This window comes from Bacillus rossius (genome assembly GCF_032445375.1).
Source record: "Bacillus rossius redtenbacheri isolate Brsri chromosome 9 unlocalized genomic scaffold, Brsri_v3 Brsri_v3_scf9_2, whole genome shotgun sequence".
Taxonomy (NCBI): domain Eukaryota; kingdom Metazoa; phylum Arthropoda; class Insecta; order Phasmatodea; family Bacillidae; genus Bacillus; species Bacillus rossius.
This window is the reverse complement of record NW_026962013.1, coordinates 8,706,096-8,723,805: the sequence shown is the minus strand read 5'-3', so window position 1 is coordinate 8,723,805 and position 17,710 is coordinate 8,706,096. Positions and strand designations below refer to the sequence as shown.

Here is a 17,710-nt window from a genome sequence, read left to right as displayed (position 1 = left end):
GCCAGAATTTTGGATAGGGTGTACGGGTCGCCAATTCCTTTAAACCCTTCCACAGTTTGGACTTCTGTAAGATCCGTGACCGACCTTGCTGAGGCTGCCGGCCCTGATGCCCACGTCCAGCTGGCCCGGCTCCTGAGCCGCCGGTGGGTTGTCGTCCTCGTCCCTGATGGAGACAGTCAGCGTGGCCTCAGCGCTCCGGCCACCGCCCGGGGCTGAGCAGGCGACCCTCAGGCGCAGCTGGGGTCCCGGGCTCAGCGAGTCCCTGTCCAGGTCGGGCCTGGTGCTCAGAGTCCAGCCCTGGGACCCCGGCAGCAGCTCCACCCCTGCGTACTGCGAGCCTGCGGACACCCGACAACAATCACCCTTGTCCTGCGATAGTTGCCCAACAGACGAGACAACACTCACCCTTGTCCTCCGAGATCCACGCCGCGATAGTTGCCCAACAGACGAGAATTTTGAAATTTTCCGCTGTTTTTGTCCGGTTCAGGGGTCGGCAAGTAGTTTTAGGTGGGGACCGGCTACCGTGGGAAAATGTTTAACGAGAAATCCAGAGAAAAAACAACTGATAATATATACCTTATCTACGTATTAATTTGTACTTGGTATAGCCTACAATACATTACAATATTTGGCGGTCCGAGGTTCGGACCGCAAACGGACCGCGGTCCGCCTGTTTGCTGACCGTTGGCTGGTTCCTGTCGTTGTTACATCAACCATCAAAAACAGTCTGGCTGAAAGTTCATCACAACAGCGGTTGCATTCCGATAGTCAACACTGAAGAACAATGGGCTGAGCCAGTCCTGTACTAATAACACATTTTTTTGGAATCGGGTGATGAACGACAGAATGATCTGCTCTTGAACATTCTTCAGGAAGTAAACAGTTTCGGGTATTTCAAAAATTATTTATGAAGTGTTTAGCTACACGAATTACGTTATAGTTTCAAACCCCAATCGTTGAACTATATAAACACCTTAAAACCAAATAGCAAGCATCTAGTTCCATCTAGTTGGGTGATGGAGTCTCACTAAGAGAGTGTCCTGTTCTTCATGCCGCTGTAGCGGTATGTCACGGTTCTGCTCACCATTCAGGAGAGTGTAGTTGAGCTGAGTGGCGTCCAGGGAGTAGAACGCGGGGCCCAGAGGACCTAGGACAGTGGCTGGCCGGTTCTCGAACACAGAGTACTCCGCGTGCTGCCAGAAGCACAGAGCGGACACGTCCTGCAAGATGTACCACCACAAGTCTCACAGTGAATTATAACCTAATGAATCAAACAAAATGAATTGGTACCAAATAAACGAAATGAAATGAAGTGATTTTTACAAAAAAACGGAATCGTAAGAATCCAACTGTAATGAAATAAACCGATTTGAATTGAAACAATATCAAACGAATAGAATCAAAATTTAATATTTTAATTTGTTGAAATGGTACATTCTAGATATCAATAAATATTTTTGCAAAACTCCGTTCCCCCGGAGAAACCCCCGGAATGGCCACCGCATGGGGAGCCCAGGAAAAGAAACGGGCTCCCCATTTGGAAGCCACCTGGAAGGTTTTTTTCTGTTCCACCCACCGTTTCTTTGGTAGCCTGACTTGTTACAAGGGATTGTATTCCTACCAGAGAAAATGCCACCATTTTGTCTGGGCAATCCGCCTTGGAGGAGCCGGGGCGCGAACCCGGGTCCTACAAGTCACAAGGCAGGCGCTCTACCCCCAGAACCAGAGTGGTAGAGCGGATACTTGCAGTCTTCTTAACACTGACATGATGTTATTCCACGAGTTTACTGTAGTTTTGTGTGTCCTTAACACTGCATTACGTGCAATAACATCTAACCTCGGTAACGAACTAATTTATGTGTTCTTTTGTTATTATTGCAGCATGAATTATGTAATTTCATAACAGTGAAATATAATTTGTATAATTAGTTTGGCAATTTTTTAGTCGATTTCCTGCAAACATACTTACAGTTCCGCTGTACAATAATTATATAGAAATGCAGACTAGTAAAAACATATGTAAGAGCTTACACTGACGATGATAAAGTTATTTTGAAATAAATGCTAGATATTAAGAGAGTGTGTGCTTACAATCATGAAGTTATTGTATAATCATTTTATTTATTTGGTTTTAAAGCCACAGAAAAGTTAATTTTTTATATTACTTTTGGCTTTCACTTGCTTTTCCGTGTTTAACTTGCGCAGCTAATACTGGAAAGCTATTCAAACAACTGTTTGCAAATAACTCAATAATGGAGGTACTGGGCAGCACGAAGCATAAATGGTAACACTTTTTTGTAGTGATATAGTTATTTTAGTGTAAATGTACAAATTAACAAATATGTAAGTTTACATGAATATTTCTATTTCATTTAAAAAGAAAATTTACGGTGCACAACGATGAAACTTAACAGATAAAAATTGGTTTTCTGTAAAGTCGGTTAACGGATGACAGTTTAACGTGACAACGTCTTAAAAAAACATTGATGAAATGATTGCATACTTTTATGAATAAAATTGAATCATTTTTATTTTAATAATAAAAGAATAAATACTTGAAATTATAGGCCTACTAGTAATCAGATTTTTAAAATGCAAGAATAATGAACCTTTGTTGCCGAAATGAAAACCACATTAACTTTTCACTTCACTTTATAAACAGTCGACGAAACAGATCACGTGTAGATAGATGTAAGTTGTTGCTGCCGCTGTCTTTCTTCTCCTCGGACGCATAGACCAATATAGTGGAAGAGAGATAGATGCGGCGCAAGCGTACAATGAGCGTAACGGGACACATCGTAGTGGGACAATGTGCGTTACGGGACACTTTTTCGTGCGTGCAGCCGGCGTTCATCGATTTAATAGACGTTGTCACGTCAAAAACAAATTATACATGTTCGCAGTCTTTTTTCTCATGAAAAGAGGACAAGCTTTACACTAATTGGTTAGCCAAACGTCCAAACATTTTGTGGTAACTGAAAAAATATGTGGAATATATTTAAATGAAACAAGTGGGATTTTATGCTACAATGTCTTAAAATATTTTTAATTTAATACATCCAAAGCTAACCAAAATATCTCCACTGAAATTTGTTACAAATTTTTCTTCAGTGAAATTACAGGATCTTTTCGTTTAGTCTCAGTGATGCATACAGCTAGCGGTAAAAAGAGACTGCAGTCTATGTTACTACTTAGCATTTAGAGGCGAAATTGCATTTGATGCACCCACTGTTTTCACCCTTAACACTTCGTTAAAGTTCTTAAATATATATTTATGTATAGGGACAAAAATTTATAAAAGTTCAAGTTTTGTTCTCTAATATTTGGCACAAGCGAGATATATTGTAGATTTATTTTTTATAATTACATTTTACCTTAACAAACCTGAAATATTTGACTGCATATTGTATTTTAAATGTCATGATAATCATGATTATATTCAAATAATAAGAACAGTTGGCTCAGAAGTTAGAGCTTCTGGCTTGTGAGCCAAGGGTTCGGAGGTTGGATTCCCAACTAGGTCAAGTATTTGTCAACTTACAAAAAAAAATTCCCATCCCGGGTTAAGAACTGGATGAATTTATGCCCTTTCATCTCTGCAAGGCAATGTCCTGTGGTGATGGCTGGTACACAAAACCCAGTCTCCCGACGGATCAATTTATTGTCGTTGTTATTGTTGTATACTTGAAGATGCGAAAAGACACTTAATGCAACTTAGCTGATCATAATGCTCCCTCATGATCACGACATTGTACAGCCCGTTGACGACGGGCACAACAAACAGTTGATCACGTTAATAACGTTCGCCGGCTTTCACTGGCCATTGTCTGAAAATAGCTTTGGCTTCTGAGTTCCAGCCGCGTCCTTGCCGAATAATTCAACCGACGTTTCGGTCGATATTGCAGTCGCCATCATCAAGGAGCAGTTACCCAAGCCGCGTGTCCTCGGCGAATAATTCAACCGACGTTTCGGTCGACGTTGCAGTCGCCATCATCAGGGAGCAGTTACCCAAGCCGCGTGTCCTCGGCGGATAATTCAACCGACGTTTCGGTCGGCATCGCAGTCGCCATCATCAGGGAGCAGTTATCTAAGCCGCGTGTCTTTGGCGGATAATTCAACCGACTTTTCGGTCGACATTGCAGTCGCCATCATCAGGGGTAGCAGTTACCCTACGTAGTTACCTACGCAGTTACCTATGTAGGTAAAAGTTCCCTGACGATGGCGACTGCAACGTCGACCAGAAACGTCGGTTGAATCATATCCGCCGAGGACGCGGCTACAACCCGGAAGCCAAAGAGCTACTTCAGTCGATCACGGGGCTGCAGATCCTAGTCTCTGTCGCGCGGAGCAGAAGGGGGAAGGGGTAAGGAAGGAGCTGGATGGACGCACCTTGTCGGAGTCCGCCGCGTCTTTCAGTACGACGCTGACCTTCATCTTGGCGGCGGGGCCCAGCGGAGACTCTGACGCCTCCACCACCGCCGTCCACTGGTGCTCGCCGCTACCTGCAGGCGGGAGACCACAGCCAGTCAGTGGCCGACAGCTGACAGCACCTCAGCACGGACCCACACCAGTGGCTTCAGTGTCGGTCGGCTCGTTGCGTGATTGCACCAGTTCAGAACCACTCCTTGGAGATTTGTGCAATGGGAGTGCATGACTTGATGTAGGCTTTTGGACATACGCCATTGCTAAGCACATGTATGTCTGTAGAAGAAAACTACAAAAAAAAACACAAATGACAAAAACACAAATTAAGCAAAAAATTGCTGTTGTCAGAATTTAACACCGCACAATGCTCCACAATGGTGTTAAATCCTGAGAACAGCAATTTTTTGCTTAATTTGTGTTTTTTTCATTTGGGTTTTTTTGTAGTTATCTTCTACAGACATACATGTGCTTAGCAATGGCGTATGTCCAAAAGCCTACATCAAGTCACTCCTGGGAGACCGCTCAACGGTTATGCCCCACCGGGACGAGCTCCTCAGCATCGGACTTGCACACGTCAGTGTGACGAGCTAATTCTAATACTTTGACACCATCACCGAGCATGTTCATCCAAAATAAAACTCTTAAAATTGACTGACTGACAAAGCACGGCTTAAACCGCTGGATCTAGAAGCATGAAATTTTGCTTAAGAGTTCCTTATGTAATGTAGGTGAGCACTAGGAAATGATGTTTGGAAAATTCAGCCCTTAAAGGGGTTAAATAGGGAATGAAATTTTGGGAAATCCAATTGGGCACACGGCTAGTATTCAGTAATTCACTTGGACGATAAAAATAAACAATGTATGTTTACATGGAAGGTTTAAAATTGTAATAAATAAACTCCGACGTAAAACACATTACCTTTGACTATAAATGAGTGCGAATATGTCCTCAGAGCTTTTTTTGATAAGCTTTTTTTTTTGCTTTATAGGTTTTCGTTATTTTACCTCATGCCATTTAAGAATCATTCTATGTAGCCTACATTGCTCCGTGTCACGTCAAAAATTATGCTTGAATGATGAAAACTTATTTAGAAGGAAGTACTATAGGAATGGGTTATTGAGAAATAAAAGAATTATTTCAGAAAGGGACGTAACCTTTTAAAAAAACCTTCCCTTTGCCACTCCACATTTCTGAGCACTGAACATATGATTTTTCGTTATGCTCTGATGAGTCATTGCTAGAGACCTGCCAAAATTCGCGGATTCATTCGGTGATAGGCTAGAATTCAAACACACATACCTATACCTCTTAGATAATTTTTTGCTATTGGCTTACTGTTCATCCGGACGAATCTCAACCAGTTTATAAAAACCCTCGACCGAAAGAAGGATCGAATCACAGACACATACCAGCTGAGACGACTCACAAGTAAGGCAGCCGACGAACCTTGCGTTATTTTCCCCCCGAGTGTACAGGGGTTTGTATGTGCGGTCCATCCCGAAGGCCATCGAACCCGCGAATTTCGCAGGTCTGTAGTGATTGCCCGCAGAAGTGTCGCTCGAAGCTTTGAATATATATATATACTGTATAGAAGTCGCGAGTGGATAGGATTTACTCTACGTTTTTCAGAAGCGTATGATGAGCAGCTTGGGAACTTCACCGCTGCAGTGCGCTGCCGTAACGCCCTGTATCGTCTTAGTTGTTATTCACCCGTTAGGGCGCAGCACTGTCGCCCGCTGTCATTCCCCGCACCCCTCATCCATCATTCACTGCAGCTCAAGGTCGTTCAACGGGAGGGGGAAGGGGTGTTTGAAGAGTTCGACACTTGTCCGCTAGGGACCACCACAAGTCGATGCCCTGGAGATGGTGGCGATTGCGGCGGTGAATTAAGGGCTCCGCCTACCTGGTCACACAGACGGTGCGCAGAGCTTCAGGAAAAACAACGCGATTTCAAAACTACTCAAGATATCCGAGTGGGGTATGTTTACGAAAAGCATTTTAGAGTTCGCTGAGGCCCGAAAAGTACTTTTAATTTTGGATCATGTTTTTAAACTGTATTTCTAGAAGAGTTAAAATGGCTAAAACGCATGTTTTCAGAGTAATTTTTTAAGCGTAAAACAACCAGTACAGATTATTAAAAGCACTTAAGGGGCTTACATTACACCTTTATCTTCATTTATCGGCCATATAATGTTGCGGTCACCGCTCAAATTTCACAGTTATCCTGTGACGACGAGAAGACTACGCGTCAACTCAGAGCCTTGCGCTTAGAGGCGATACCGCGCTAGAAATACCATCGAGCGTCGCACTCATCATCCCGCCTCACTAACACAGATACACCCCTGACGAGGCGGGCCCCTTAACCAACTACCTCAAAACTGTATTAGAAATGTTAACCTGGGCTGGCGACTTCTATACAGTATATATATTGAAAGCTCGAAGGGAACGAAGCAAGGAGACCTGCGGGAGGCGCGGCGAGTAGCAGCTCCCCTGAGCTCGGGTGCAGCGAGAGGCGGCCGGGGGCGGCGTCCAGGCGGTAGCGCAGGCCGGCGCCGGGGGCGGAGCCGTCCTCGCGCAGGGCGGCGGCGCGCAGCAGCCTCAGGCCGGGGGCGGCGAGTCGCGCGGGCACCGCCACCCGCACGGCGTCCATCGGGAAGAAGAGCGCCGCCCCCGCCGTCCCCGCCGCCGTCTCCGCCGCCGCCGCTGCTGGCACACACAAGAACACGCACCTCGCTGTAACCGTCAGTCTGTCCGTGTCCTGGCCACAGCCGTCCAGACAAACCAAGGGCACAGGGAAAATTATTTCGTCGGGTGATCTACGTACTATTTAATGCATAACTTTAAACTCAACAACCTATACAAATAAAAAAGTAAATGTTCGGTTTTTTAAAATCCCATATCTCCGAAAGTTCTTCACCGATTGCTTTGAAAATTTGACACAAAGTTTCATTCGAATACGCACGTGTTATATATACCTACGTAATATTTGTGGCAGGTAAAATAATAGATAAAAATATAGATAAATAAAAATATATATAAATGTGTTTTCTTCTGTTTTGTAAAGATAAATATATAAATAGAAAGATATTAGCTAGTTAAACATAAAAATGTGAAGACTGTAAACTACTACCTAATGTTTTTTGCAAGTTTTCCTGTAAATTATTTTAACAATATACCCATTTGTGAATTTTGTTCGTATCAGAGTAAACCTAAACAATGAAAATAATCTTGAAACTCCACCTAGCCCTACTCCTGGGAATTTCCCCTCCTTCCCCCCCCCCCCCCCGATCACTCCCCGTTTTCACCTTAGCGGGACCCTTCTAAATAGCAAGCTTTATGGGTTTTCATCGCTTTGGCATACATCTTATTTAACATTTAGATATTAATTTCAACCATTTGTACAAATTGTTTTAATAATGTGAACACATCTTTTTTCATCAATGCACAATATTGCACATACGTATTCCCTTTTTAGTGTTAAATTGTATGGTGAGTTTTCAGCAGTTATCTAGAGTTTATTATTTTTCACCAGCTGTTTTACGCGTGCTTCAGTACAGAAGTCTACACGCAGAAAACTCTCAACATGCTCATTAGACATGAAAGATGTTTAAAAAATGTCATTATTGTTAACATTATATAAAAATGTGCTTCAATACCAGCGTAATGTTTAAAGTTGACCCAAAAAAATGTTAATAGTTAGAAAGTTCTGTTTTTTGGTTTTAACCCGATACAAAAAATCAACGAGCTGAAATTAAAATCACTTTTTTTTGTGCGATTCTAAGGGTCTAAGGAAAACCTTTTCTCAAAATTTCAGCTCTTTAGACCTTAATGAGCCAGAAGAAAGGGGAATAACCTGTTTTGGCTTATTTCCTGCGGAGTAAAATAAGCAAACGATAATCGAGAGTAAACCGAATGTACTTACACTGCGTTAAAGTAACTCAGTCGTTCATCCAACATTTTATAAAAAAATTGTGGAATTAATATTTTTTTTGCCAGTTACTGTTTCCAATCGAGTAGTTAAGTTAGAAAGTCGGAACAAACTTTATTTCATTTACACGGTGGTACAAAATGACTTTACTGTCAGTTACTGTTTCCAATCGAGTAGTTAAGTTAGAAAGTCGGAACGAACTTTATTTCATTTACACGGTCAAGTGGTACAAAATTACATTACGAATGAAATTTGGTAATGATTTAAAGCAAAGATAATCAAGAAAAATGTGTCAATAAAATGGTTCCGAGATGCATACAGACGCCCTCTGGCTGTTCCATTTCTGCCTGTTTGAGCGACAGACAGACGAACAGACAGACACACACTATCGTTTATAAAGAAGATTAACATAGTGATAATAAGCATCTATAATATTTTAGCAAAGTATAATCAATAATAAAATAATTTTAAAATTGAGTATTTCCACAAAAATTGTTCCTTTTTTACACGCTTTATATTAGCTTCACCTGTATGTTTTTTTGTATGTTTGTAACCGACTCCTTTGGGTGCGATTTTGACCTACTTTAAACAGCCAGATTTCATTCAAACTTTGTAGATTTATCGAGGACCGACGACAATACACTAGTTTGATGAGATAATTCCATTAATAAATTTGCAAAATAAGATTTTTGTCAATTTATATAATTGGTAAAATGAAACAAAGACATATATGTAAAGGAAGCCATTTCTCTCATGTGCGAACTCTTTTCTTTCAGTTTGTCTTTGGCGCGATATGAACAAAGCCTACTAAATATTGTGACATTTAATTAAATGAAAAGTGAGAGTGGGTTATGATTATTGTGAACAATATACTTTCTTGAAGAGAATATTATCTATATTTGTAAAAATATGAAGAAAAAACCTGAAATAAGGGCTTTAAATGTTGTTTCTTTCGTTAAATAGAGAAACAGAATTACGTCTTTTTGTCATTTTACCAATTAACCAAGAGTGAAACATTATTATAAAACAACATTTTATGCAAATATTTCACGAAACATGGATAAATTGAGGTTTGATTTTGCTGTGAAACCAACAGCAGATGGGAAATCAAACACCATATGCATAACCTCAATAGTTACACCTGATAAGCAGAATTTTGAAATTCCACTCGAACACCAACCTGTAAATCTACACCAAGCAGTTACAAATACTCCAAACTATGCCAAGGTCAGTAAATCATTAAATAAAAGACATCAAAAACACGTAAAATATGGATAAGTTTGACAGACGATATATCAAAAAACATATTTGGATAGAGATCAAAACTTACAGTTTAAGGATTTTTACCTGGAATAAATTGAGGAAAAAAAAAACACTTTTATAAATAAACCAAACTAAAAAGTAGAAAATAAATAATAGTTTAAAAAACTAAAAAAACACGCTTTATATAGAAAACCAAACCAAAAAATAGAAAATATATTTTAATAAATTTGAGTTAAGAATAGTGTGAAATTTTTTTATAAATATAAATTAATAATAGTGTAAATAATAAAATAATGTATTTTAATTAAAAAGAAAGCGTGGGGTGCTTTTTAAGATATTATCGAAATGATAAACCTTCTAAACATATCTGTCAATAAAATATTTATATGTATTGACACCACGCACCCCACGCTTTTTTTTTTAAAATAAAATACATTATTTTCTTATTTACACTATTATTAATTTATATTTATAAAAAAAATTTACACTACGGTATTTTTAATTCAAATTTATTAAAATTTATTTTCTATTTTTTAGTTTGGTTTTCTATATAAAGCGTGTTTTTTTAGTTTTTTAGACTAATATCTATTTATGTTGTATATTGCCAATACTCGAACACAGAAGTGTCCTGAATAAAGTTTTCTGTTGTAATTTCTCTTTCTTACGAAAGCTTATTATATGGCAATGGTTTGAAATTGAATTGAAATCCATTTTGCAGAAAAAAAACCTTTGTGGAACTTTTGTGTAAACTGTTTGTCCGCTTCTGTTTTTACTCCTGTTTTATGATATCAGAAATTAAAATGATAATACACTCCTCTAATTTGGCGCCACACTTTTTTTTTGTTTTGAAACCACTGAAATTTAACATGTGTGATTATCTGTCTCCAACAGTGTGACAAACGTGTTTTGATGGTCTGCATTACAATGCGAGACCTAAGTAAATTAAATATATATATAATTTTTAAAAGATACATTTTTAGTCTGCTCTGTGACACACTTTCCCCTTTTTGGCCCCGTGTTTGCTGGCTGCGGTTTATTATCCGGTTAAACAATTACTTAACATCATAAATATTCACGATAGCGTCAGCTAATGTGCATTTATTACGTGCGAAGTTCGCCACAAATCAAATTAAATATTTATTTTTTTCAACGCAGTTAAAATGATAGTGAATTATGCATGTAAGTTTTTTTTCAATTTGCATGCCTATTTTCACACACTGGGGGTCACGTTCGCGTTAAACCACTTTTGTTTGTTTACTGAATTTAATATGTGTATACTTGTGACGAAAATTATAATGAATACTAAGCGGGACATATTGGAGCTCTGAAAATGTCACGAGTGCTATGGACTATTACTTTAAATTTATTTTACAGAGCAAAGATTAAATGTGTGCATTTAATGTCATTAACAAAGCAAAAAAAATTCAGTCAAATATTTACTTCATAAATTAAATTCTTAATAATGCACTTTGATTTAGTTTAACGGATTGCTTGAGCGTTGAATGAAATTTCGCATTATGGTACAGTAATGTCTTGCCGAAATCAAGGAGATTTAGGACTAATATATGGTTGTATAGTTAGGATGAAGTAGCGACGGAATGTACCGGTGCGGGACACCGGAGCACCCCGAGAAAACCCACCCGCTAAAAGGAAACGTCCGCCACGTTTACCCACGTGAGTAAAATCAGGGTTCGACTCCGCCTGCAATCAAACCTGTGTTCTCTCTGGGAGTGGCAAGTGAATTGACCACTCAGCTATGACGAATTTAACTGTCCCTGCAACAAATATTCTATTTTATTGAGTGAGGGAAAGATAAATATATAATAATCATTATCACAGATTCCAAAGCTAATTTTCGCTATAAATAAGCACAGCGAGTAACTCACTAGCAAACATGATTTTGGTTTCTATTAGCATAGTTTTTTTATGTGTATGTTCTTAACATTATAAAAGTAACTGCTAAAGTAATTATGCATTAATTATGAAAGTATGAATCATGTTCATAGTGGTGAAAGAAATATTTGAAACTATAAGTATTTTTTTCCAACTAAAATCTACATGAATAAAAATGAATCACAACTAACTAGAAAAAATGCGATTTCTGATTAAAACGAAATTTATTTCAGTTGGAAAACGTTGTTGGAACAAACAAAACAGCATTCTCCATAGTTCCGGCAGGAAAACTGATTTTGTAACTACAATAAAGATTTGCAAATTCATTTGCTTTACGAAAATTTGAACTGAAACATAGCAATTAGAGACTGGAAAAAAAGTAATTTGTTTTATGGACTCGTCTGGTCAATCACTGATGTAAAACGTCGTGCACAGATTATTCTTTACAAAATAAACAGTCTTTTATAATAATCTCTACTTCTGAAGGTTTTCAAATTCGGAACTTGATAACCTAACCATTGCCACAGTATGATTTTGGTTAAAACAATCTTCACATAATTTCCATATCAGAGGATTCTTATTTTATAAGCAAGGTTTGAAATTAACGTTTATAATCTGTTATAATCCGAAGGTATTAATGTTTATGCATGTACGTGAATTAACACACTAACAAAAATTCACGTAAGCACAATTGAGTTCGTGACATGCAAACATTCTGCAAGAACCTCCCATAAATTTAGCGATAACATTCAGACCGGCTCTTGTGTATGAAGGTGGGAAATGCTCGTGTAAACTAGGGATGGTTTCGTAATTTAGATAAAAACAGTACTAGTATTTTACCTGTCCATTGTGGATTTTACTATTCTTTACTCAACAGCTAAATCCGATTAGAAATAAAAGCACCAAGCCACGTGACCGTTTTACTATAGATGAGTGCGAATATATCCTCAGAGCTTTGGTTGATGTTTTTCGTTTTTTACCTCATGTCATTTAAGAATCATTCTATGTGAATTGCTCCGTGTAACATCAAAAATTATGTTGAACGATGAAAACTTATTTAAAAGGAAGTACTATAGGAATGGGTTATTGCAAAAAAAATCAGAAAGGGACGTAACCTTTTTAAAAACCTGCCTGAAGCTTTTTTTTCCCATTGGTATAAATGTATGGTTACGCTTTGAATCTCAAGGTCCTCGGTTGAGTTATAACGCCCAGTGTATGCACTCGATATGCTGTGGAAAATAGTTCCTACAACTTTGCCTAACTCAAACAAGTGCACCAATTTTCCAGGCAAACATCTCAACAAGCACTGTATGTAGGTCCATGAACCCATAATAAATCATTTAATAGTGGAGTGACGCTATCACGCGATGAATCTTCATCGGGCGGTACTCATTTTGCGAGGAATCGATGGTTCAAGCCCCTCCCCCCCTCCCCAATACCATCACTCGATCCATTGTAAGAGAATGATGATGATGGAGTGATCCGCTTGGTAGCTGATGGGGATCCCCAGCCATCATCACTAGAAAAAGGGGGGGGGGGAAGTGTGGCCACGTGTGCCATAGGCAGGCTAATTGACTTGCGTCCAACATCCAATCCTAGACCATGAGATGTGAACTTATTTTCCATTGTCGATATTATTGCCAAAATAATTCATTTCAGGAGAATACGTAACATCTAAAAAAAAAAATTAAAAAAAAACCCTGGCTGAAGCTTTGATAACCTTTCATTGGTAGAAATGTATGGTTGCGCTTTGAATTTCAAGGTCCTTGGTTGTGAACAATAGTTCTTACAACTTTGAAATACTCTGGTTTTTGGATAATAGCCCTTGAACGATTAGCTTAATTTTTTTTTTGACGTGATAACGTCTTGTAAATCGATGAATGCCGGCTGCACGCACGAAAAATTGTCACGTTACGCCTGAGCCGAGCGTGCAAGAACCGGCCAACCACCGTGCGAGAAAATCTTCTATAGTATCAAACAGGTTAAGGCGGGCTTTTTAACTAATTGTTCGTAATTATATTTAAACAAAGTATTTTAATTAAATTTGCAAAAACTGTATATAATATTTGAAAATTGAAAAGTATGCAATTTTTCATCAATGTTTTCTTATGACCATATCACGTAAAATTATCGTTCGGAAATCGACTTTACAGACAAACCCCCCCCCCCCCCCCTTTTTTTTTAGCATGTCAGCAAACAGGCTAGAGGACAACAATTAGTATTTGGCATGTACTTTTTCTCAAATTTTACAGTTCTAACAAGTGGCACCAATGGTCAATGTAACCTTATGCAATTATGTTCTGTCAACACTGTTTGTATACAAACGTCATGTGATGCTTTTTAAAGTGATAGTTGGGAATTTGGAACCGCTGGTAGTAACTTACTATCGGGAACTGTCAAAATTTGCAAGTTGCGTGGCCCAGTTCATTGACACACGTATTCGATTATAGCTTCACGCGGTCTAAAGCTTTCGGTCCTTCCCAACCCCACCCATCCCCCCCCCCCATATTTACGCTGCTTGGTGTTGGGGAATTTCTCTTTATCTCTCTCTCTTTCTCCCCCCCCCCCCTCCTTCCCTCGAACAGTACTGGCCTGCTGGACCGTAAAAAGCCCCTCTCGGAAAGCAATTTGAGCGAGGCCTTGCACGACTGCATAACGATGGTAATGTTTCCTGCCCCCTATTCCCCTTCTACCCCCCCCCCCCCCAAACTGGAGCGTCATCCAGCGACGCAATAAAAAGCAGCGTCGGCGGCGTGACTGTCGCGAGGGGCATTAATTAAAACAAGCCCCGGCCTCCCGCCATTACCACGCCGTTTCCCGACCGTTAGGTCTACAATCCCGAATGGGCTCCTGACTCGAGCCTCGTCTGGTCTGATGGCTTTTCGAAGCGATCCTCGTTGCCAGCATATCGACCGCGAATCGCCCCGAGGATAGTGCGATGCCAATTTGTTTATTATTATCGCTCGTTGAAACACGGAGTTAGGGACCGTCAGGAGACAGAACTCTGTGACGTAGTTGAAGTCCTTTTTTTTATCTTCACCATTGCCGTATCGTTCCGCCGAAAAAATTGCGTTAAACTGTGATATACGACGTTGAAAATAACCCGAATTTTTTTTGCGGGGCTCTACTTATGATTACAGTTACGATTTCTTCCCGTACTCTTTTCCTCGCACATGAAAGGTCCGTAAAACTTTATACGTATTCAAGCTGTAGTGTGATTATTAGTAGAGACCTGAAAAATTCGCGGGTTCCTTCTGTCATTGGTTCACTGTTAATCTGGAGGACTGAGGGCCAATTAGAGACCCTCACTCATAGAAGTGTCGAATCACAGGCCACCCAGTCGAGACGACTCACAAGTCAACAGCCAATGAACAGTTGGCATTTGCCCGAGTGTGCAGAGGATATTAGAGTCTATCCTGGAGGTCATTGAACCCGCGAATTTTTCCGGTCTTACTTATTAGTTTTTGCGCTGAGTTACGCAGCTGTTTCTTCGCGTTTTATTACTGTATTACCATTTAATTTCTTTATGGGTGGTTTTCTAGAAATCTCACCTAGACCTCTCTCGTATTTCGAAGGTCAAGTGCGTAAAATATCATCGAGATCGGAGCCTAACTGCAGATTTGTATGAGAAACAAACAATCTGTGACTCAAGGACTTCTTAGAAATTATTTCGAATTTTTTATTTTTGTTTTTGCAATGACAGTGGTGCAATGAGCAATACGAATGTGCTCTGCCGGTGGCCTGCCGCGGCGGAGCAAGAGTGCTCTGGCCAGTTACGAAATACAGTTTCGAAATTTCATATTAGTTTCGACCCGGCGCTCTTAAGTCGGTCTGCTTCCAGCTCAGGAAGATTGCAACCCCCCCCCCCTCCTCCCCTAACAACTCTGTCCTCTCGAGGAGCGGATATCGGCGGCTGAACGAGGCCAGGGGATGTAATATTCTCTACACGTAGCGCCGTAAACTCGTGTTTTCACGAGCAAGGGCTGACGCCCGAGCTGCCACGGGCCAGGCTCGTACTGTCTTTATCCTGGGTCGTTTCAAGAGCGCGCGGAGCTGTGCATATTGAATGCATCAAATTTTCCCTGTTTCATAAGTACCATATATTTCTCTCCTCTATTTAATTATTTAAGTTGACAAAAAAATTGACCTCGGCGTTGTTCGTATGCACTTTTCCTCGACAACAAGTTAATGTAGAGCCACAATTAAATTATGAGTTGTTTCACACCAAACATAACAATTCTGTACTTTAAACAAATATATTCATTTGGAAACCAGTAGCCAAGAAATAGTTTGTAAAGATTGAAATTGTAACTTTTTAAAGCACGTGGCTATGGTTATTTTAACCTTAAAATTTACTTAGAGTACTGGTAACTTATTAGCCAGGGATCTTCGTTAATTAATAGGTGTTGAGTTTACTTGTGTTAAATATATATATATATATATATATATATATATATATATATATATATATAATACATACTCTTCTTGGATTGTTAGTAAAATATTTAAAAACACGATATCTACAGAAAAAAAGAAAGGTTTTTCCTTCGACCTGCCTGTTTACCTTGTTATCAAGAGATCACAGAAATAGCAAGGTGGGATTTCTGCGAAAATCCAGCAATTTGAAAACAACGAAGAAGCATTCGTTCATTTTTAGGTGCTTTCTTCGTTGAAAAGATCCGTAAATTTATTGTAATTTTCAACAAAGTAAAGAAAATTTTCTCCGTAAGGAAAGAGAACCGATTTAAAAATACCCCCTCCCCCTACGGGGGCGGAACTGTTTGACAAAATGCTCCCTTAACATAAAATAAAAAACTTCTTCTCTCATCTCTGCACACAGTCTTGCGTCTTACCTGCGGCTTGGATATTCTCGGCAGCTTACCGTCGGATTTTATAGCCCTTTTCTTCGGAATCCATCTTTCGAAAACGATCGCGGAGGGATATTATTTTATTTTATTCGGATTCAGAAATTCCTATCGCTTCACCCCCATACCCCATCCCCCCAAAAAACAGATTTTTCCCTTCTCCCCTTGTCCTTGACCTTATTCTCTGCAGGGAAACTCGATCGGCGAACGGGAGATTATATGTGCGGGGGCGTCGTCGTAAAACCTATCCACCTCTCCCCTCCCAACCACAAAACCCTCCCTTTGGCATTTTTTTTCTACCCAAAAGGGTTGCAAGGGGATGATCGCGCCCGGTTTCAGCAAATAACAGAAGCCTGGAGATTGTGGTTGGTGGAGGGAATGGTTGAAGGGGGGGGGGGGGGGGGGGAAACTCCGAAATTGATGGTGGGGTCCTTTCGCCGAGATGCTATCTGCAAGAGTTAGTGTCTGCATTGCGAAGTTGTTCTTCTCCTCGCCCCCTTCCCCCCTTTCCCACACAACCACGGTTCTTTACGCAAGTCTCCGAATGTTCTGCTAATTGGAATGTTCGGACAAAAAGCCTCCCTTATCGCAGGTCGCACGAGGCATTCAGGGTCGCTAAGCGACAGAGGGTGGTTCGAGTCTCTCGGTGGTCGCGCTAAGCTCACGTGGTGACGACCACTGGTTCGATTCCCACCCTCAAAGCATGACCACAGCGGTACCACGTGGTAGTTGCCAGATAATTAGGCGGTAGTTAGGAAATAGATGGGAGGTAGAAGACGTTAGTTAGTTTGTTCCCGGCCACATGCGCCCGGTGAAAAAAATCCTGAAAATAAAAATGACTTAAAATAAAGAAAAAAATTTAAATTTTTTTTTTTTTGTAAATAATTTATTTATAATAATTCAGGAACATGCTACGGAATGTAGAAACAATGTGTGAAGGCCTGGGTTTGGGCTAGGACGAGTGCAGCTTTTCCAAAAGTGCAGGATTTATTTTCTGACCAGCTTTCGGGTAAAACTTGGCCATTCATCGTCATATCACAAAAATTGTCACACGATCTCACAAATTCCGAGAACGTTATTGTACGTTGGTGATGTCCGGTACGTTAGGAACCTGGTTAGTGACGCAAACGGCTGCAACGTTCACGTCACGTTACGTTTAGCCCCGTTATATACCGGATGAATCGACGCGTTCGTTACGTTCGTACTTTGAGGTTTCCGCGAAATAGCATTATAGTTCGCTTAGTGAAACGATTTCAGCTCGTTACGGGGAAGGAATAGAGCGACGGTCAAGGGAAGTGCAATGTGAATCCGTGGAGTTAATTTCAAGCGGGGATT

General features: G+C 40.1%; 1 protein-coding gene across 1 annotated transcript in view; it reads right to left on the bottom strand.

Moving 5' to 3' along the window:
- LOC134543246 (proto-oncogene tyrosine-protein kinase receptor Ret) overlaps nucleotides 1–6,938 on the bottom strand; it is an 83,978-nt gene extending 77,040 nt beyond the window's left edge. Inside the window, exons 1-4 of the mRNA XM_063388151.1 lie at nucleotides 6,887–6,938; nucleotides 4,390–4,502; nucleotides 1,085–1,220; nucleotides 85–338 (exon numbers count right to left, since the gene is read on the bottom strand). Coding sequence (XP_063244221.1) covers nucleotides 85–338; nucleotides 1,085–1,220; nucleotides 4,390–4,434 — 435 coding nt within the window. The 5' untranslated portion in view covers nucleotides 4,435–4,502; nucleotides 6,887–6,938. The remainder of the gene's footprint in view (nucleotides 1–84; nucleotides 339–1,084; nucleotides 1,221–4,389; nucleotides 4,503–6,886) is intronic.
- Nucleotides 6,939–17,710: the final 10,772 nt, after the last annotated feature.